The sequence below is a fragment of the Pelobates fuscus genome, chromosome 1 (assembly GCF_036172605.1).
Source record: "Pelobates fuscus isolate aPelFus1 chromosome 1, aPelFus1.pri, whole genome shotgun sequence".
Taxonomy (NCBI): Eukaryota; Metazoa; Chordata; class Amphibia; order Anura; family Pelobatidae; genus Pelobates; species Pelobates fuscus.
In genome coordinates this window covers 300186451-300210507 of record NC_086317.1, presented here as the reverse complement: position 1 = coordinate 300210507, position 24057 = coordinate 300186451, and the positions used below count along the sequence as shown (strand labels likewise).

General features: G+C 39.7%; 1 protein-coding gene across 3 annotated transcripts in view; it reads right to left on the bottom strand.

Moving 5' to 3' along the window:
- Window positions 1–24057, bottom strand: part of DMD (dystrophin) — a 2317639-nt gene that overhangs the window by 111069 nt on the left and 2182513 nt on the right. For all 3 annotated transcript variants that reach the window (XM_063457949.1, XM_063457957.1, XM_063457965.1), the window contains one exon: window positions 6406–6480. In XM_063457949.1, the coding sequence (XP_063314019.1) occupies window positions 6406–6480 (75 nt within the window). The remainder of the gene's footprint in view (window positions 1–6405; window positions 6481–24057) is intronic.

Below are 24057 nucleotides of genomic sequence, written 5' to 3'. Positions count from 1 at the left end.
CTCTGTGGTGTGTGCCAAGGAACATTTGTGAAAGTAAAACGTTAAAAATAAGTATACTGGACTGTGTCTTACTAAAGCAAAAAATCCAAAAAGAAAACAAAAATAAAGAAAAAAAGAAAAAAAGAAAAGGAAATATATGCTTTAATCTGCTACATTCTAAATGTACGGTATTTGAATCAGGACTCTTTAAAGAGACACTGGCATGAATCCAGAAAAGTATAGTTTTAGAACATTTAATACAGCAGAATTATTTAATTATTTAAAGAGAACACCACAAAAGACACTTTCTAAAAGGCCGATATTAGTGAAACCTTTTAATATTTTCAACCTTCCAAACGTGAAACTTGTCATGAGCCGAACACAGAACGGTAATGTTAAATACCAAACTATAAAACAATACGTAGGGATCGGAGCCTCCTTTTCCATATAGCTATTTCAGATGACAACCTTTAAAATGATCTGGATACATCTTTACATCATCATATAAAGTGGTCCCATTAAACCACTTGCTATAAGTCAACCATGTAATTGTAAATGTTTTGTGTACAAGAGAGAGACATGGCTGGTAAGCAGAGGATATTCTCCTTCCTTGAGAGATCTGCAATATTTTAATGAGTGCAGAACTACTAATGATACAGATAACCTACACATTAGTCACAATCATTAGTCACTGCCACAGCAATCAAGCACAGCGTAGCGCTGTTTTAATATTTTTATATCAAGATAGAAATTTAAGCTTCACTACATCTAAATCAACAAAGCAAACACTAAACCATTTACGAGATGAGCAATATATTTGTAATATGATACGCTCAACCTTGGGGTTCAATGGATTAATGCAAACTGCTAGGATTAAAATAATCTGTAGTCTGCAAAGAAATGTATAACTTTATATCAAATTGCGACCCTAAAAACACGTTCTTTCACCTAAAATCATCCTGCACGCATTCATTAGAACCTTGCATTCAAGGCCATTTAGCAATGCTAAAACCGAAAGGGGAAATCAATGTTTCTCAAAAGATATTCAAAAAGACAAGATATTATTACGACGCAGTGGAAGAAGATACATGCAACCAATAAACCAGGCTCTAAAAAAATGCATACGGCAACACAAATCAGCGATAAGGGTGGGAAGATCCGAACTTCGTATAGAAAACGCAACACATGCTTCAAACCTGCCCCAGAAACTCCACTACAATTTAGATCTGCAATGTCACAAAATCACGGTCAATTTATCTTTCCCTCATAGGTTATTAGAACAATACAGTGGACGGTGTTCTTATCAGTTCTGTGTTTCATAATACCTTTGTATAAATACAAAACAATCAGGTAAATTAAACGGAACCCTTCATCTACAAAATGTGTGGATAACAATGTCCTTGGCGGATAATTAAGCTTAATCCATAAACTCTACTAGTAAAATCACTAACAAATGTATAGATTAATGTAGCGTTGAAAGTATTAGACAGGTAATTGACTAATAAAATTGTATCCTTTACAGACTAAATAGCATAGTTAATAGTGGCCTTAATTCCACCATAAGTGCTATATATGATACCAAGTAATCAGAGACATAATTTATGGAACAAGAGATTCTTTTCTCATTCGAAAGTATAGAACTAAATGAATGTTATTCACAAGTTTATTCTGAGGTTGCAATAGTTGGCTCTACCTGATTTAGATGATATGGGATTTATTCAATATGCAATGTAATGTAGGGAATTCAAACCACATATTGGTTACATTAATCTCCATTTCAGGTACAGTCAAAAATTGGCATTTTTGTACACAATTTGGCAACTCCGATTTCAGTTCACTACAATTTGAGGTTTGGTTAATAAACTCCTATATCACATAGATTATACCACTCAGCAGCTGACCAATTAGTGCAATATTAAAATAAAACCATTCTAGCAAGTAGATTCCCTGTAAAGTGGCTGTCCTCTAAAGGTGCGTATAAATTGTAGAAGTCTTCATCTCCTACAAACTCTTAATCACTTCTCACTATGAACGGTAAAAGTGATCAGAAAACAAACGGTTCTTCTGATTCTAAATATGTTAATGTTTTGCGTTAGGACAGAACACACCCAGCAATGTAAGCAAGATATTTAATTTGGTTTGCCCAAACATTAGAAGAGTATGAACTGATAAAGACGCAGAACGAAACCACTGCAAAAATGAAACCTGCCATTAAATATGTAAAATTAGCGTTCTAATCTATCAGTCGACGATCAATACCAAACTGCAAAGTGATATTCTTTTGATCTGATGCCTCTCTAATTGGATACTGAAAAATACTGGTTCAGAGAACCTCTATGAATCAAAAAAGTTTCCAGCTTATTATAAAGCTAAAGGAAAGAAGCCAATTTAGAAAGCCGTGAGACATTGTCTCTTAATTTGCTGACAAATAAAACCTTAACCATGCTTAGATGCACGTCTTGTCCAACATCAGCAAATCAACGTACGGCCTGTTTATCAGCAACATTCCCCATGGGTTGCACACAAACACTTCACTCTGATACCAATTTATTAACCAGATTGGAATTGCAGTGTTGTCTTCAGAACACCTTTAACTCTCGGCTTTCGGCTAAATGCTTAGCTCCTCTGGGAATCCAGATCAATGGTAATTAAGTGAACCCCTCAAGCTTTTGGGTGGCAGTTCAATTATCTGCATGGATGCTGACAAACTTTTCACACTAATAGATAGCAACATCCTAAAAGCAGTTAGTGGAGCACAGTATTCCTAACCATCTGTCCTGTTCTTCAAGACAAAACGTATAGAAGTGATTGGCAGAGAACATTAATAAATCACACGCCTTTGTTTGCAATAAATAAATAAATGACTAAAGCAAAGAAGAGAAGTAAACACGTTTGCCTGGCAGTTAAAAAGTATCAGATGCTTAAAAATATATATTTTAAATAACTTAATAGGCTGCAAATTTCTGGGCTAAATCTGCCGCTTTTGGCATCAAATCTTAATAATTAAAAGAATAATCTAAATACCATAAAAAAAATAAAAATAAAATCTATGCTCATTGCATTATTTATGGTACAAGGAGGCCCCCTGTCACGTTAGCCCTGAACATAGTGTCTTAAAACTGCTGTAAATGTGAAAGATTTTGCATAAAATACTTTAATGCTGCACTTCTCCCTCTCATACTAAAGGAGAACTTCGTCAATTGCAAGATCCATGGAAGTGGTGTATATAGCAGGTCTCTACCTCCCCCAGAGTTGCGGCTGCATTCATGTTCAGTAGCGGCGTACATGATACATTCACAAAACTGTAAACAGGGCTGTCATTGCAGGGGTGTGGAAATTGTAAACAAATACATTTAAAAAAAATCTACTTGTTCACGGAACTAAAGAAACCCTGCACATACAGACTCCTGGCACAATGTCCACTCCAAATCTCTGACGTGGCCATGGTGGTTGGAGTAACCCTTTAAGAAAAAATGTGCAAAAACACTGTTCTATAATTACTAACCCTTTTGCTAATCTGGTGATTTATTTTACTTGCCCAGCTACGATTTCATTTGTATATATTAAATCCATTTATTTACATAATTAAAATAAACACACTTTCTATAAATATCCTTAACTATACATATTGTCAGTATTCTAAGTATAATCATTTTTTTTAATTTTTTTTAATGTTTCAGGACTAGCCTAATCAAATCCCTAATTAATGCAGGAGTTCAGTCTTGAGATGTCCTTGGTTCCGTAGCCGCTATAAAGGATACTTGGGTAGCATACTTTTGGCATACATACATACATATACACATACACACACACACACACACACACACACGTTCTACACCATTTTTGCACATGGTGCATACGCCTGGCTATTGATTTAATCTAACCTCCACTGACAGTAGAACAAGATATATATATCCCCTGGGCTAATAATTTACGTGCAGCACGGATAGAGCTACCAGTGAAGGTGAAGGAGATTATTTGACAGACTATAAAACTTAGGGCTTGCGAGTGACTGGTGACTTAGTAATATATGACATCTCTGTTGCCAGATTACCAGGGTTGACCTTAACAATGAATCTTTATCCTAGAAGGTTGAGAGCGAGGTGAGTCGTTACTTACTCCAAAGCCACTGAACCAGGAACACCTCTCCCTGAAACAACCATCACCCAGGGCTTCTGTATCAGAATTACCTCCTGGCAGCAGAGGCTGTTTTTATGAGCTTGCCACTTAGCAAAGCTGTCTCCATCTGTTTTGCTATAGATGCTAACATGCAGAAATGCAAACAGTGCAGAAAACTGCAAACAAAGACGTGATATTCACAGGTACACGGAAGCACTTGCTTTAAAAAGCCCAAATGGTGTGCAATGAACGATAATTATTTACAAAGACGTAGGAATGAAACAATGGTAGCTGGCTATTCAATTCACAAGTGCTTTCCAGTGAGTTAATTTGTAAGACGGGCAGGTTTCCGTCGGTACTTGCCCTTAGGAGCTCTAACCTCCTGAGCATTAAAAAGATTTCCCCGATAAACACAGCCTCATAAATTCAAGAGCTCTCTTAATTACAATGATGTATATGCACTTTAAATAAAAGGACAAATCCCCTGGCAGCCTTGTACATCCAGCATTCATCAACACACGCAACAGCTCATCCCACAACCAGAAAGGCGTTTATAAGAAGACACTAGGATGTAAAAAGCTGGTATGGAATCAACATTTCCAAGGCAGTGGCCCTCCACTACACCTAAAGATACACAATTCAGTCATTCATGTATTAACACGACAAAATTATTTAATTTCCAACAGCAATGCAATTCTTGGTTTGATACAGGTTGACAAACTGAAAAGGGTTATTAAAGTGTGAATTGTCCGAAAGTCAATTTCACATTTTTTTGGACAAAATAGCTTCATCAGGAAAATAAATCTTAAAATCAGCTAGGTTTCAGTAAGCTAGTGTAGCAATTTATACTTTTATAATTAACTGTAATTAGAGGACTCCTCTATAGAGATCAAATCGAAAAAACTAAAACAGACACCAACATTGATAAAAAAAAATAAAAAAAAAATATTTATACTATTTGGAGACAACTCACATCAGTAGATGTAAATGATTATACAGGTTAGTATGGGGTCAATCGTAAATAAGTGCTTATGGCATTTGAGTCCAAACACTTTCCCGATGGTTGATCAGTGAAAAGATTTAACCTCCTATAGCTTGCTCACTCCATTAACCAGTAATGCCAGAGGAGAGTGGGGTGAGTTAATGAGCATCATTTGGGTATACCGTATATAGAATGCATAGGCAGTTAAGCTAAAATCATGAGCTTAGTAAACATTTTGGGATTTATTCTCACTCTACCTTTAAAAAGGTAAAAAAAAAAAAAATGCCCCTTTTCCAAATGGTGCAAACCCATCTGGTGGTTTACAAGGACATTTGGATTGCAAAATCCTGACATTGGTCACAAAACGTAACAATTTTGCATAACAGGCTCTGAAGGAGCTTACGTGAGTGTGGCTTTCATCTGAGTCAACGCCTGAAATCTGGACCTGTATCTTAAAAATCTGAATTATCTGCTTGCTGGTTATCTACACCGTGTTCTGTATAATATCTCTGCTTTGAAGATTTAGTAGATGTAAAAAGGTGGATAGATAATGCAACGTTTTATGATAAGCAATACACAGACACATACAGATATGTATATACATAATAATAAACACTTCCATTCCAGAACATTTTTTTACACAAATCCTCGTACCATGATCCATGTACTGTATTTCTGGTTTATATAAACTTCTTTATATTTTAAATTAAGCCTGTGCTTGCACAGTTTGTCAAACCAAATGCCTCTCCTGATCGAAAAGAACATTTTCTCAATCCTAAACATAGATAGATACGTGTGATAAACAACATTTCACAAAATAAAACAGTTGCTAAAAGGGAGTTTTTAACGGAAGAAAATCCTTTCAAATGGAAACAGAGGTGTTTGGAAAAAAAAAAAAATCAGCTTGAAATCCAGAATGTATTTGCTGCTATTTTGGAAATGGAGTCCTTCTCCATTATGCAAAAGTGGAATGTAAAAAAGCCTTTTTGTTGCCGAGACTTATTTAAGACCCCAGGACACAGAAAAACCAAACAAACAAACATTGTGCGACATTACGTAGTGATACAAAAAATGGTTATTGGATTGCTTAGGTGTAACACAAAGTTCAGCTTATGAATGATAATGTAAATTTCAATTACAATCAGAAATTTAGAGATATGGGTAATTTATTTTCAAGCCACCAACTCTGTTTTTATTTTTTTTGGGGGGAGCAGGGGGCCGGCTTACAAAATGTATTTACAATTGCATAAGAATCAAATGAGGTCTGTTCTTAAAGTGTGTTAATAGTCACTGTTAACACTATCGATGTATCCCCAAATACTCACAACATAAGGCCTTTTGCAGTCTTCTTAATTTCATGGCAGTTCTATAAGCGGAGAACCTTACATTGTTCAGGTCAGCTGAAGAAAAAAAAAAAAAGGAAAAGGTTATTTAGATCCATTATATGTTAGCTAGTTTATTTAAACTGTACAGTCCAAAAAACTATTTTATGAACTAGTATTAGGTGAACTGAAACAGAATCATCCATAGTCCGCTGTATGTTCTTTTTTGTTTTAGGTAAGGAGGCTGTCTAAGCATCATAATGGCACAGTTGCCAGACACAGTATCCAAACCAATTTTTTCAAACCAGTTTTACATTTAGTTGGGTCACCCTGGCACCCAGCCCATTCTTCAGATATCAGTAAAGCAGAAGTCCTTACTTCTGCACTGTGATATCCTTACCCCTCCATCTTTGGTCAGAATTCACTGGCTGAACATACAAAATGAAAAAACACTTACAGGCATCCAGGACAAGATTTGGGATTTTAGTTTCTGCTTTCCACTTTGAACACTCAAGCTTTTATTCGATCATTTCCCTCCAATGTCAAAATATAATGTTTGTGTTATCAGTGCAGCTACAAAAGGTGCTACAAATTTAGCAGAGGAAATTATAACAGGATAATATCGTGGATTTTTTTTTAATACTACACTGCAATAGATTAGGATACAATATTCAAGAGGATCACGTTACATGCTTTAATTCATTTGTAGTATTTTTAGTCTTCTTAAATTTATTTACATTGTGACTGGTAATGCAAATTGATGGTCAAAACCTGGCTCTTAAAGGGATTATATCAATACTGTCCCCTATCAGCCTTCAGTTTTCAATTCTTTTTCAATTCTCTCACTTTTTTTTGTTGTTGTGTGGATTTAAATTGATTGATGCCAGACAGGTTTCTTCTGGTTAATATTACATAACTAAAGCCAACCAGGAACAGTCTTATGGGAAGAATTTAAAGTGGCACTGTCAGCCCCTACCCTCCCCCTCGTGCACAGTCTTCCAGGATCCTCCATAGACCTCTCACAGGCGCAAGAGTACAGCATTAATATCGGCTTCAGGAAGAGAAAAGGACCTACTGGAACAAGATGGCTGCAACCACGAGGGACAGGTTCAGGGAAGCATACCTGCCCCCCTGGCCATTGGACCCCCAGAGGCAATGTCACCATCGAGGTCTTTGCGAATTCGGCAAAGTCCCCAGACCGTTACAGTGCCGCTTTAAAAGCATAATTGGATACAAGAGCTAAGCAATTTTCTTTTGACATAGTTTCCTCTTCAATGTACTTCGAACCATGAAGAAAAAAAAATATATATTTATATATATTTTAAGCAAGCTGTGTTAAAATACAAAGGAACATAAAACAGCGATATAAAATATATGGGTGTGTATGTGTATATATATATATATATATACATACACACACAAATATGTATGTGTATATATATATATATATATATATATATATATATATATATACATATATACATATATATATATATATATACACATACACACGAACACACGAACCCCCCCTCCCCTAAAATTCTCAATCTCTCTCTCTCCTCTGGTATATTTCCATCGCCCTTCAAACATGCAACTGTAACCCCAATTCTAAAGAAGCCCAATCTTGAGCCTAACTCCCCATCCAACTATCGTCCTATCTCGCTACTGACTTTTGCATCCAAGATCCTTGAAAGAATTGTGTATGCGAGATTGACAGACTTCCTGGAGTCAAACTCTGTTAGACCCGCTTCAGGCTGGTTTCCGCGCTAAGCACTCTGTGGAAACGGCACTGACCAAAGTATCCAATGATCTACTCGCTGCAAAATCTCGTGGTCACTACTCTATCCTAATTCTCCTTGACCTGTCTGCGGCTTTTGACACTGTTGATCATCAACAGCTCCTTCTCATCCTCCGCAATATCGGTCTACAAGAGATTGCTCTCTCCTGGTGCTCCTCCTACCTCTCCCAGCGCTTTTTCAGTGTTCCTTTCTCTGTCTCTGCTTCTTCTCCCCAACTCCTCTCTGTTGGTGTCCCCCAAGATTCAGTCCTTGGTCCCCTACTGTTCTCCATCTATACTGCCTCCCTTGGTAAACTCATTAGCTCCTTTGGCTTCCAATATAATTTCTATGCAGATGATGCTCAAATCTACCTGTCCTCTCCTGATCTCTCCCCGTCCCTCTTGACTAGTGTCTCTGACTGCCTCTCTGCTATTTCTAACTAGATGGCTGCCTACTTCCTTAAACTAAACTTGACCAAAACTGAAATTCTGGTCTTTCCTCCCTCAAGTGTTGTTACTCGTGTGTCTGTCTCCCTCCAAGTCTACAGTGCTACCATCAGCTCCACCACGCAGGCTCACTGCCTAGGTGTTCTCTTTGACTCCGACCTCTCCTTCAAGCCTCATGTTCAATCTATCGCCAAATCCTGTCATTTCCAGCTCAAAAACATTGCGCGCATCTGCCCCTACTTAACGCCAGATGTGACTAAGGTGTTGGTCCATTACACTGTCTTTTCTCGCTTTGACTACTGTAATCCACTTCTCAGTGGTCTTACGTGCTCCCAACTTGCGCAGTTACAGTCCATAATGAATGCGGCAGCAAGGCTCATCTTCCGGTCCGCCCGCACCTCCCATGCCTCACCCTTCTGTCAGTCTCTATATTGGCTTCCTATAAAATATAGAGCTCAATTTAAAATTCTGGTTCTTGCTTTCAAATCTCTACATAATGCTGCTCGCACCTATTTATCCTCCCTTATACACAAGTATGTCCAGTCTAGGCCCTTACGATCTGCTGAAGACTTACATCTATCTTCTGTCCGTACTCCCACCTCTGATGCTAGCCTTCAAGATTTCTCGATGGCTGCACCGTTCCTGTGGAACTCTTCCCTCCTCTGTTAGATGCTCATCCAGTTTTCACTCCTTCAAAAAAATCGTTAAAAACCCACTTCTTCATAAAAGCGTATTAAACTGTTAATAGCTCCTGACTGATTCCTCTTCTGCAACTGTCACTAGTCTAATACTATCCTGACCTCTTTGTGTCATTTTACCCCACTCCCTCTAGCATGTAAGCTCATTGAGCAGGTCCCTCAACCCCTCTGTTCCTGTGTGTCCAACTTGTCTGGTTACAACTACATGTCTGTTCGTTCACCCATTGTAAAGCGCTGTGGAATTTGATGGCACTATATAAATGTCATCATCATCATCATCATAATCATCATCATAATCATCATAATAATAATAATAAAAGGACAGTCTCTATGTTGGGCCCAAAGCCCTCTTTTCATAATGTGGATGTTCCTGTGCATATCTGTTAGGGGCCAGAAACCAGACAGCCAGAACGTAGATGCAAAATATCTTTATTAAATAAATAGCAACAAATGAAATAAACCAAAAGCAAAGTCCAGGAGGCAAGCAAGGATCAGGCACCAAAGTGGGTAGTCAGACGAGCCGGAATCAGGAGTACGGAGTGCAGCGGAGTCAGGAACAAGGCCAGAAGTCAGGAACCAGGAATACACAGGAAACAAGAAGTCTTCTGGGAAACAGGAAACCACGCAAGCGCTAGGAGGTTCTGGAACTTGCTGCTTAAATAGGCTGCACTGATTAGCAACAGGGCTAGCTACTAACAACCAGGTAAGTAACCGTGGAAACAGTTATGAAGGAGCTGATCCTAACAAGCAGCTGAATAGCTCAGACACAGAGAGAGGAAGGGTTGCTGTTTAAAACAGCAGAGAAACTCTTACAATATCACAATGCTCCACATTCTTTAAACGACTAAGAATGTATTTAGAAATCACTATGTGTAAATAAGATACATTGTTCCAGATCTAAATGAACAGCCCTGGTCACACCCTACTTACACCCTAAAATTTAAGTGTCCCTCTTTGTCCCTTTGAAATGTTGGGAGGCGTGTATACATATAAACAAGAATACAAAGCTCTTTTGTAAAATAATAGCTAAAGCAAAAAATCTCCCTGAGCAAACCCTGTACACACATTGCTGGGTGAAAAATAATATGTAAAAAGAGGTCTCTGCAGAATGTCACTTGTTAGCACAAAATCAATGTCTGATCATTTGTTTCTATGGCTTATTTGGAATTGCTAGTGTCCCTATGCTGCAAGAGATTATGGAATGGATTGTCTCTGTGCAATAATTCACCTTATGAATTTATGAAAATCTTGCACAGTCAGAAGCTCCTGCAGTTTTAAAAGGGCACTTTAATCAGTTCGTCGTAGTGGTTGTAGAAAAAATAAATAAATAAATAAACCTTCAGGCATCATTTCCTTATTTAGTGTCAAATGGCTTGTGTTGTTAGACCAGTGGTTCCCAAACTACGTGCCAGGGCGCCCTGCGATGTGCACACAGGAGTGTTGCGGTATTTTCCCCCGGTGCTAGGATTATAGCACCGGAGAAACATTACTACTGAAAAGGGGCCCCGTCAAGTGCTGTGGTCCTTTAAGACCCCGACCGGGCGCCTGTGATGTCGGCCGGCTGGGAGGAAGTGACAGCCTGTCACTTCCTCCCAGCACCCTGCAGGGAGACAGCTTGGGAGTGGGGGATGGGATTACCAGCAGCGTGAGGGGGGGAGGAGCATGAAGAGCTCCAGACCCCTCACACCCACAGCAACAAGACTCCAAGCCACCCTCCTGGCACATAAGGTAAGCTGGAAGGAACAGGAGGATGGCTAGAGATTTTTTTTTAAATCACTTGTGTGTGAGTGTGTATATGCGTATGTGTGCGTCTGTGTCTGCGCACACATCTGTGTATGTGCATCTGTGTGTCAGGGTGTGTGGTTTTAATGTCAGAGTGTGTATCTGTGTTATGGTGTGGGCATATATCAATGTTTGTGCATGTCAGGGTGCAGCACAAATACTTCACACAAATGTACATCTTCATTTAAAAGTGAACATTTAGACACACCCCTGCAATCAAACGCAAACATTACATACAAACACACCCATGTATTACAACACAATAACTATATACAAGCACCCCTTCAAACACCAACACTGTACATAACACTATAGCACCAGTAAATGCCACAGCGCTGTACAGATATACAACCTAGAAATTTTGACTTGGGGTGCCTTGGAAAAATACTAAAATATTAAGGGCGCCTTGAACCTAAAAAGTTTGGGAACCATTGTGTTAGACAAAACTGAGTCTCTTCTAGGTTTTAAAAAACTCAGGCCCATCTGCATCAAGCAACTTCACCATCACACTGGTCCAAAATCTTTATTCGATAAGATAAGCTTCTTGGTGATATAGCAGGTTTACAAATTGACCTTCACAAGTTTGTGACATTGTATACTCTTTCAATATCAGCGCTGGTACCCCCCATTGTTTAATTTCTGTTTGACCAAGCAACGAAATATGACCACAGCGCCCTTAGCCTGTCACTGCTTCAATAGTGGTGGTGCAACAGTGCTGCCAAACTTTCAGCACTGGAGACGCAGTTTTTGTCAGACATCCAACAGAGGCCACGGAGCTTGAAGACTCTTTCCACCATAACTATTACAATTACATAACTCCCAAGTGTCCCTATCATGAGCTTAAACATGAATGGAGCTTAGAGAGTTCCCTAGAAAAGCCCATTTGTATATCAATCTACCATACAAGGACGATAGTGCAAATAAAAACTGCCGAAATATATAGCCAAAGCCAGATACTACAAATTATTAGTAAGTGGGTGCAATTCATATTTGTATGCCACTTAAAAGAACACTCTAATCACAATAATGCATATGTATACATGCCTCTCAAGATTGGATAAAGAGGGACACAATGCAGTGCATGACTGGCACCATAACCACTACAGTGAACTGTAATGGTTATGGTGCTTGCAGACAGAGTTTCTTAAAATTTGTGATGCTTTCTTCCTTATTTAGAAGGGTGCTGTCCATTTTCTGTTTGACTCACAGGCCACCACTACTTAATATTTTTGTATAATTGTTTAAAATATATTTTTTTCTGCAAAAACAATATACTGTATTACAGTATGTAAGTGGCAGTAGAAGGTAAGTATGTATTATGCAAAGAAATCATTCATCCTTTACATATATGGGAATAGACTGGTACAATGTACTCGAAAAAAGAAACGAGAAATATATCTAGTGCAACAAATCCCAAAATATGCTGTACCTCCTCCAAAGTGGCACAATCACATAATACAGAGCCACATACAGATCGCCTTGAGTCCATAACCTATGCGTGACATTAGGGTGACACACTCTCTTCTCAATACTTGAATGGGCATGCTGCAAAATATTTTTAAGAATAAACACAGGGAAAAAAAAAACAATGGTGCAGTATTAACCATGAATGGGGGTGAGATGGTGGTTACATACTGATGTTGGCTTTATCATCTTGTCACTCAGTATATTATTGGTTTGGTGTAAGGAAAGGACCCACACAAGTGTTGCAGCGGTTTTATTATCCATTTTTCAGGTTCTTTAAGTCCCTTAAACATCACAGATGGGTTTTATAAGGGATAAAACCTCTCTCTGTTTTGTACACAGACTCCTCATTACTTCTTCAAATAGGACAACATTTGTTCCTGTCCATTTCAACTTGAATCTAAATCAGATTATCTTTCTTTTAAATCCTATTTTTCCCAATTCTATTAGGCAAATAAAATACACATATTACATTATGAAATGACTTTAGTTCATTTATCATTAAACTAACACCACTAACATTCAAAGCCATCCAGACACTAATTGAGCATGTTCCCAAACAGCTCTCAGACTTGGATGGGAGTTTTCATGCAATTAGGTGAACTGCATCTTTCCAGGAATATTAAATTGATTTTTACAAGTGCATTCTTCGGATGGTAAATCAGACAACAATAAATCTTGCTTAAATCAACATCCGTTAGTGATAATGTATGTATATCAAATACATTTACCTAATATGATCTGAAGATGCGTTAATAGAACAGACGTCATGTTCTACACCAATGTGACCGGGTTCACTTTAATTTCACCCTTGTTCAGTCGGATAAATCATTGCTTTTCTAAGTTCCAGTCCCATCTAATCACACGTTATTCTGAACCCAGTACTCACAGTCAAAAAACACTTTTTTTTTTTTTATAAACACATAAAAAAGGTATAGATCAGGTTTAATTTCTATAAAATTTTATATTAAATTGTCACACAAACAATAGTATTGAAACAAAATATGATAATAGGATAATGATAATATGCACTAGAAGAGTGCAATTTCAGTTTGTGGGTCAGCCATTTTATGCTTTTATTTAATTTTACCTGGCACTTGAGTTTTTAATTGTTCCAGTGAGAATTTAACTCCAAAGAATCCTTGGTGGGGTTTATACCACTCAAGCTTATCCATTGTGCAGTCTGCCTATACAATACACACTATTATTGTTTCTTTTATATTTCATATAGTCCTTATACCAACAAGATAACCTTCACATAGCCCATAAGTGGGGATTGTACCACTGTATGCCATCCACACTAGAGCTAGTCTTACAGCTCTGGAAAACGTGAGTAGGACCATATAGACTTATGAACGCTGGTTAAGTAGATACCCTGTTCGCCTATTTCCTCCCGAACTGCTGAGCCGGAGTGATTTTAGCTTGCAGTTCGGGTGTAGATTCGAACGGTTCCAGACGAATGCAGCATCCAAGTAGTTTCTCCCCAGCAAGTAGACAGTTACCCAAACATGAGCCTAGACTTCATGAAGGGTACAAAAGGAATGAATTTTAATGGGTGCCACACTGGCTTTTATGCAAGTTCCCATGCAAGGGGCACTCCCACACAGACCTTGTGGGGGACAGGGACACAAAGTTTACAACCAATGATAACAGTGACAAAGTGTGACACTCCCAATACAAACAGATAATTCTCTCCTCTCTGCCTGTGAGATAATTTAGGCAGCTAAGGTAATAACTCCATTATCTCCAGGCAGTAAAAACACATTTTTCATAAAATCCCCATAAATGTTATATCACCTGATAGCCCTGATGTGGGTGACCAACATATACAAAAATCACCCAGATCAGTTCAGGGGTTTTGGAATTTTATGGAAGTCCTATTTGAACCGACCGCACACGAGGCTCCTGCCCAGAAACAGTTCCATGAGTTTAGGCTGTGCGGTCAGTCTATTTCGAAAAGTCACAAAAAACGAAATAATGCACAAATAGAATCCCCTCACTCATAGCAGCGATTGTTCCCCTGGTTCGTGGGAATCAAACTACCGAACAGCGCTCTCCTGGCTGTTCTGGAAAAGGAAGCAGGCATTCGTATCCTTTGACCGGTGTTCGGGAAGTAGAGTGTCCGATTTTAGTTCCAGACACTCGACAACCAAGTCCCGCTGCCTCCTTTCGTGCGAACAAGATGGCCGCCATTTTCTCTTGCACGTGGCGTTCGACTATACGAATGTCGGCCACACAGGGAGAGCGCTAAATTGATGGTTTTCCTTTGAAGATAATGAGCCAGGGGGGGGTGGTCGGTGTTCGGTAGTTACAGCTATCGAACCAATAAAACGTCCCGAATGGCATGCTATTTTCATCACATAGACCATTTACAAATAATACTTCGTACCTGTTGGGATATACTGCACCATTATTTGCTGCCTTTTTACTTTTTCATACGGATCTCATGAATATCCCATACCCATACCTTACTGAGGAATACTTCCCCTGACAAGATTGTGATTGACTTCTTATACAAGGTTTTATTTTGACTTTTTGCTGTGTTTATCAGGCATAGACTCTTTTGGACTCATTATTCATTATCTATATTTTGAACTGTTTTTCAACTGTGGCGCCGCCTTCCCCTCCACAAACTTATTGAGGATTATCTGCCAAAGCTTCAAATGAAACAAATGTAAAAAAAAAAAAGTGACAAACACACAAAGCTATATGCAATTCAAAATTAAAACATTGCTCTGGGAATGCTCTCTGTTCAAACCCCCATTCAAATATTAGGCACATACAATTTTAGATTGCTACATCAAATGCAATCCAGCAGGACCAGCATCACACCCACCTGTAATTACCTGGACGGTTTAAAACAGTCCAAAAGCCTAAAGGGCAGGAGAACTTGGCTCCCCCACACCCCAAAAAATAAATACAAAATAAGTCTTGAAAGCTGTTCAACTTATAACAAAACCGCTCAACTACTTGCAATTATTCCGCCAAGCAGCAGATTCTCACACTTAAAACTACCGTATATACTCGAGTAGAAGTCGAGTTTTTCAGCACATTTTTTGTGCTGAAAAACCCCAACTCGACAATGTCTGTATTATGGCAACTTACATTGCCATAATACAGACCAGGACCGCCAGGCTCATTACAAGCCCGGCGGTCCTGTTGGGGGCTGGCAGAGAGCTGTAACTTACATTTCCTGCAGCTCCTGTCAGCTCCCTTCTCTCTCCTGCGTTCCGGTCAGCTCTCTTCTCCTCCACTGCAAGTCTCGCGAGAGCCGCGGGGTCAGAGCGTTCCCACGGTTTACCGTGGCAACGCTCCGCACGGCACTCACACCGCGAGACTTGCAGTGGAGGAGAAGGGAGCTGACCAGAACGCAGGAGAGAAAAGGGAGCTGACAGGAGCTGCAGGAAAGGTAAGTTACAGCTCTCTGCCAGCCCCCCTCCTACACAGCCCATCCACTGGACCACCAGGGAATGAAAGCCCCCCTCCCTAGCCAGCTAACAAGCAGGGAGGAGGGGGGGACGAAAAAAAAAAATCAATCAAAATTTAAATAATCATATAATAAATTTAATAATATTAAAATAAAAAAATAATATTTTAAAAAATATATAATATTAAAATAAAATAAAAATGCCCACCCCACCAAGGTTACACACACAGCATTCATACACTGCATTCATTAATTATATACACACACACTGAATAAATATTATATATATATATATATATATATATATATATATATATATATATATATATATATATATAATTTTATTGGGATCTAATTTTATTTAGAAATTTACCAGTAGCTGCTGCATTTCCCACCCTAATCTTATACTCGAGTCAGTAAGTTTTCCCAGTTTTTTGGGGGTAAAATTAGGGGCCTCGACTTATACTCGGGTCGACTTATACCCGAGTATATACGGGTATCCAGTTAAAATTATCATGTATTTTATAAAGAATTATAGTGTTTTGTACTACTTACAACCCCGGCATGATTTACAAACATTAAATTAAGTCACAAATTGATCGTCTCAAACCTTTGTAGGACAATTCTATATTAGACTTGCACTGAACAAATCAAACGCATGGCACTCTATGGACAAGTTAGGAAGATATGAACAAATTGGTATGTGAGCCTAAAGATTGGAAGCATTTGATTCTTTCAATGCAGCTGAAACGGGTTTGTGCACAAGTCTATATTAAATCTAATTACATGCCACATAACATATGCGATCTATTTATTAAGCTGTGTGCATCAATACGTGGGATGAAAATCCAGATCTATTTAATATTTCTTGGAAACACCATAACATGTACAATATCCAGTATAAGAAACATACAGACCACATTCATAGACAGTAAATGATGCCAGGGGTAGCTGGAAGGACAGAACTTGGCATTCCTAGATTTGTAAAAGCTTATATCGGTGACTTAAAATGCAGGTGTGAATAATTTGTATCTTGTCAAGTAGTTTATTTCATGTATAAAAAAAAAAAAAAAAAATAGAATATCAAATGAGTAAAAATATTATTGTGTAAATACATACCGAACTTCCATTACTAGATGTATATTGCGTTTCCACAGTTGTCTTGTGTCTTTTCGGTAATAGTTCAGTTGAATCATGTCGTGTGCCTCGCAGCCGTTTCTCTATGCCTTGATAGCCATAGATGAGATTACTGAATACCGCACTCACCAAGTAACCTAGGTGCTCTGAAACCATGGCTGGCCAGGCCTCCCTTTCAATCTTGATAAAGACCCGGTAGGCGTTAAACCGGCTATTTGTTATCCCGGAGTGCATGAACCGTTATTTATTATGCATATGTTGATAGCCATAAATGTCACAGTGAGTGCCTTTCTGCGGACTCATATCACGCAAGTCATTTTCCACAGATCTAAGCTGATACAATTTTCAGTACAGCACCCTTTTGTGGATATATTGAATTTTTTTTTTTTTTTGTTATTTACAGTGGTGTAGAGATTGCCAAGACATATTAAACCAAGATATTTCAGTGGCTTTGAGTGCTTACACATTTTAAGGAAATAAGACTGGAGACCGTGTATAATGTGCTAATGACAAATGTCAGCAAAAACCACAAAAGGCCAGCCAAGGATAAATTGGGGAGACAATGTACGGTATTGAAAATATATCAGGATACACATATTAGGAAGATTCCCGATTTCAAACGTGCATACAACCCATATTCTGCATAAAAGTTTAAAGGCATTCAAATAAAAATATTAAAATCTTCCTTATTTTCATGTTGGGGCAATTGACCTTTTCAAAAGGATTAATATCTGTTGTTTGAATGCAATATCTTGCAGACAAAATAAAACTTGCTTATGAGCTACCCCTAGTGGGGGCCGGGATAACCCCTGCCGTTCTAGAAGGGGCAGGGGTTACGGGTCTCTAATGCCTCGTTTCCACTGAGCGGATCGGTACAGTTTGGAAGGTTTAGAATGGACCAGCCCATTCTGGTGAGCGTTTCCACTGCAAGTCAGACCTTTCAGGGCCATGCGGGGTTTAGAAAAAATGCTTTTCCTGTCCACCAATCAATGGATTGTATAGTAGCTCCGCCCTAACCGAACCGTTCCATTTCTTATGGCCCTACATCTGAAGCAGGACCCTGAATGGATCGGTACGGTTCGCTTGTATGGACTACTTTCATAATGGAAACACCCAAAATAGTGAACCGAACCGATCCATTCAGGGTCCTTCTTTGCGTCCAGCCTCCACCAAGCCAAGAGGTTGGCGGCTTCTCCCGTCTACAGGTTCAAATTAAATCTTTTATTGTGAAATGAGAGGTAAACCTATACATAGCTATATAGGTTTAACCAGACTAGGCCTCAACTTCGCTCTCTGGACTTAGTGATCAAGTAGCCACATTATCAGATAGTGTCAGACGCTTTAGTAACAAGGCCACTGCAGCCAGAAGAGTATATTCATGTTTAGTATTGCTTAAAAAGCATCATCAATATTGCCTGCAAACTGAGAAGCAACAGCAATGTGTTTCCGTCCGTCTTAGCAGCCAGGCCAAGAAAAGCATATTAAAGCAGAAGTCTGATATCAACATGCTCTTTGAAGCAGTGTTCCTACTCCAATACCACTTATTATGACCAAGCAAAGGTGAGCACAATAACAAGTGGATAATATTTATAAGAATGAAAATTTAACAAACCAAATAATCCAATGTTCTGTGGGATTTCCAGGCAGACCACTCATTGCTTGCTAGGAATGTAGAATGGAATGTTTCCATCTGCATCCCAGTGGTTGATTGGTTTGTGTGGTCATGAAACATTTTACCCGGGGCGTGTAAGAATTAAATAAAGAGATAAGAATGTCTCCATGTATACAACATCCTGTTTAACATTCCACTAGTCTCTTTATTCCCTAATAATAAAGGGTGAGTGATGCGGAGGGCAAGAGGGAGAGCAAAACCAAGCAGAAGGTCAGGGTGTGTTTAATGTCAGTGGGCCCTGGGCAAGCCATAGCCTTTGAGTCCCCTTCCAAGTCTATAACATATCTATATTTATCTATGGGTTTGAGATATACTTAAATACACACACACACATACACACACACTTAAAACCCATATACATGCAAAACATGTGTACACACACACACACACATATATATATATATATGCAAATGTGTATGTTCTCAGATTTTCACCACTGTTTTAATCAGGAGAGAAAATGATAAAAATTACCTTAATGAACAGACCTCCACATGGATATGCACAGCCACATAAACATAAATACAACTCGCACATACATATAAACATAGATAAAAGCATAAACGCAAACACTTAGAGATACATACATTCCATACATACAGCCATGCAAACTCTGAATCACACACACAATTATATAAAACCAAGTTTTCCCCCCATCATTTCTTCATAATGATAGGCAGCACGTGAAAGAATACAGAACGCATACGATGCAAGACTCCTTACTGCAGGTTAGGGAACCTACGGCAACTGCCCTGTATTAAAAGTGGCTCTGTGTAAGGCGAGACATGGGCCGCAAAGATGTGTAAGGCATAAGGACATAATAGCAGGCATAATAAATAAGAATGCCAATGCACATTGTGAATCACAGACTTTAATTATATGTGCTAGAAAAGGCAAATGTGTGTGTATGTGTGAGAATGAGAAAAAAAAAAGTGTCTAGAGCCTGTGTATGTCATGTGTAAATATGTGTAAATTAGTGACTGGTTGGCTGTTGCTGCTCCTCACACCTCCCTGTGACTCACCAGTGAGCTGCAGCCGGTCACGGTAAGGCGTTTCCAGATGGGTCAGCCCCACTGTCCTCCTGCTGCACTCCCTGCCCAGCACCAACGCAGCCCTGCAACTTGCCCACTCCAGGCCTAAAAGAATAACAAATCTTCGTCCCCGGCGTCCGGAACTGCATGTCACGGATGTCCACATCCAAGATTATTATATTAATTGCATTCAAATTTTTATTTAGATTGGACCAAAAAGAAATGCTGCTGGTTGTAAAGTAGGATATGAGAGTTTAGCAGGAGGGAAGTGCACAGCGCTCCCTCCTGCCAGTCCCTCAGTGTAGCGTGGCCGAGCTCCGGTCCGGTCCGCAGTACAGGAGCATCTGTCTTCTGTACCTGGCCGGACTGAAAGGAAGTGCTCATTGAGTGAGCACTTCCTGTCAGTCCAGCCAGGTACAGGAAACAATCTCCTGTCCTGTGGACCGGAGCTTGGCCATGCTACACAGGATAGGAGAGGGGGGTGAGGAGAACGGGGGGAGAGACCACTGAAGGAGGGGGGGTGGGGAAGAGACCACCATAGGAGGGAAAGCGGGGAGTGGAGGAGAGACCACTAAGGGAGGCGGGGGTGGAGACCACTGAGGGAGGGTATGGGGTGAGGAGAGACCACTGAAGGGGGTATGGGGTGAGAAGAGACCATTGAGGGAGGGAGGGTGGTGAGGAGAGACCACTAAGGGTGGGGGGTAAGAGAGACAACAAGGGGGGAGAGGAGAGACCACTAGGGCAGAAGGGGGGGGAGGAGAGACCACTAATGGAAAGGGGGCAGGGGGAGCAGAGGAGAGCAGAGACCACTAAGGGGGAGGCGGGAGAGGAGAGATCACTGAGGAAGGGGTAGAGGAAAGACGACTAATGGAAAGGGGGGGAGAAGAGACCACTGGGGGGGGGGGGGGCAGAGGAGAGCAGAGACCATGAAGGGGGAGAGGAGAGTGGAGGGGGGGGGAGATGAGAGACCACTAAGGGGCAGAGGAGAGCTCTATGGTGGGGGGAGGAGGAGAGAGCACCAAGGGATGGAGGGAGCACCAAGGGATAGGGGGGGGGGGTAGGAGAGAGCATTATGGGAAAGGGTGGGGAGAGCTACAAGGGACAAGAGGGGAGAGCGCTAAGGGACAAGAGGGGAGAGCGCTAAGGGACAAGAGGGGAGAGCGCTAAGGGACAAGAGGGGAGAGCGCTAAGGGACAAGAGGGGAGAGAGGCTGAGGAATGGGGCTGGTAGGACTCAGCCCCCTATCCTAACCCAAAAACTGGGGGGCCCAGACCTTGAGCTGTGTAAGGGGCCCCAAAAAAATAATGGAGCTACTTCACGTTCCCCCAGAGCATTGACTTTTGTGATCACAGTTACAAACAGCTGCCAGAGAGCCTGTTCTACACCAGACCAGTGGAGTCAGACTGCAGCCAGAGCCCATCACCATCTTGTTGTAAGTAGGCAATCCAGTATATTATTAGTGACACTAGTCTCTAAATTACCTCACATTAAAGGGACACTATAGTCCCCAGAACCTCTGCAGCTTAATGAAGTGGTTCCAGTGTCTATAGCCTGTCCCTGCAGGCTTTTTAATGTAAACACACACTGTGTACAGCACTTTCGTTCGTTCATATGGCAGATCATATAGGTTGGGCGGCAAATTTTTATTTTGTCTCGGGCGGCAAAAATCCTTGCACCGGCCCTGATTGCACCTAAGGGGGTATGTGGGTGCATTGCATACAGCACCTTAAAATGCTTTAGTCCACTGTCAGTATCGGTCTCTTGCATGGCTTAATGTTTTTAATGACTGCCCTCAAGCATCCACACTGTTAAAGTACACCTACGGAAGCTACTTGGTAGGTCTCCTGTAACAAGAATGGCAGGGATATGTTTAGCGCCAAACCTACAGAGCAAAAAAATATTCTTAGAAATACTCTGCAAAATGCTTTTTAATAACAAAAGTATATGTTCAGCTATAAAAAATAAAAAAAAGAAGGAAAAATGCTGAATAATTTAGATCAGAAGATATGTTTATGAAAAAACAAACAAATAAGCAATTTATATTTTTATTGTGCTGATCACTACATTTTTATCTATGAAGTGGAGTAATGCAGAATCAAGCATTTTACATATTTGATAGATTAAATTTCCAGCTACCTGTTAAGTGTGCAGATGGTCAAAACCGTTCATAACAATGCCTCATTTACAGCGAGACAAAGAGAAAAAAGGCAGTCTGCAATACTTCCAGGAAAAATAAAAAGGAATAAATACGATATGAAAGCCTGCACAGAGCCGGTCAACAGATCTATTGTGCCCTAAAATGGAACGCTAACTGTACACCTGCTGGTCCTGCAAGACCCCATAGACCGTGTAAATAGCTATCTTTTACAGATAAACAAAACTCAATATTAGCCAGATATGAAGTTTCCTTACGTGCATGCAAATTAACATAGAACTCAACTGGTTTTTGTTTTTGGTTGATTCTTAAGATGGGAGATTGAAGAAAAACAAATAGTATGAAATATTCCTAGCAAGAAGCAGCAGCACAGCAAGGATTTGAGATCTGCCAGAATGTCCAATTGCTTCTCAGCACAATAACATGCCAAATGGCAATTTAACCTATATCAGTTTGCATAAGACTCAAACATATGAGAACTACTTCATATTCAGTTAGAGAATTTAGAAAGCCAAAATTATTATTTTTTTTTCCCCAGTTGAACCCTGGCTGCATGCCTTGGGTTCTCCTACTAACCTAGTGGGAATCATTTTAATAGCTTTCATGTGTAATGTCTTCATAAAACACATTAACTTTCAGTACAGACAATAAAAAGTAAGATAAACACCAAACACCCTATATTTGATTTATTTACAATATTAAATTGAGCTTAGAAATATAACAACATCAACACAGTTACAGTATAAGATCTAATTCTATCTCTAGTCCTTGGATCTACATATAGCATTTTTTTCAACAGATGAAGATCCTATGCAAGTTTTTCTAGGACAACATTCTAATAATGAATGCACACCCGTAGCAGACGTGATATGTTCTTTCCCTATTAAAGTGAACTAAATGCACCCAGACAACTTCATATCATTAAAGTTGTCTGGGTATAGCGTCCCTGTCCTCCATAGTCCTGCAATGTAAAACATTACAGTTTTAGAGAAACTGCAATGTTAACATTACAGTGCTAAGACTGCCTCTACTGGAAGCCACTAGAGGCGCTTCTGGGAGTTTCACAGAGTTTGACTGCTTGAACTACGGAGGTCCTCATGCTCTGCATCAGAGAAAGACCTAATGCTTCTGCACGTGCATTAGGTCTTCCCCCATCGGATAACGTCAGAGGAAGCAGAACACGACCCAGCACCGTGGGACCTCGGTGTCAGAACTGGTTAAGTGAATTAAGGGTTATTTTACCCTTCAAAATTGATGGAAGGAGAGTGGGGCTGAGGAACACATTAGTGTTAGGATAACATATTTTTTTTTCCCCCCAAACACTAAAGTGTTTCTGTAACTATGGTTTCTTATACATAAAGAGCAATCAGTTAACATATCTATTCATATTTTAAATACTTTATTCTGTACCCAATAATAATGTAACATCAGATATAAAAGTATATCAACAGTTTGTGACAAGAGTATCTGGCTATATAATGTAATTTAAAGAAACACTCCAAGCACCATAATCACTACAGCACCCTGAGAGGCATTGCAACCACAACCCCCATTGTAAATACTCAACCCATTTAAGAATGGTGTAACTTCTTAGCTGTAGTATACCAGGCCATGTTCTCAACTACAGCTATGCAGGACTCTGCTCATGGACTCCGTCACAGAGCTAGCTTAGTAGACCCCAGGTAAGAAGCCCACTGTTCTAAAACAGTTTCACTACTTATGGGTACACTGTAGCATTGTTGGTGCTTGCAGTGTCCCTTTAAGATTGCTTGTAAAGGTGAGAGGAAAACTATACAGTGGAATTTGATCTGGACTAAGGGAATTGAAATAAGCCTTTTGATATTGCCATAATATTACATAGACATTTACTTCATCCTGTACCGGTTTTATCAGACAATTACCAGTAACAATTGTTTAGAGTCCGGCCACACGAGAAGAGAATTTAAGACAACAGTATGCTTGAGAGGCGAGCACTGAAGTTGAAAACTCCTATTTTTTATAACGGAATTCCCCTCTGTAACGGACCGTTTCACTTACAAGAGGATAAAACCCAGTTTAGGCGATAATC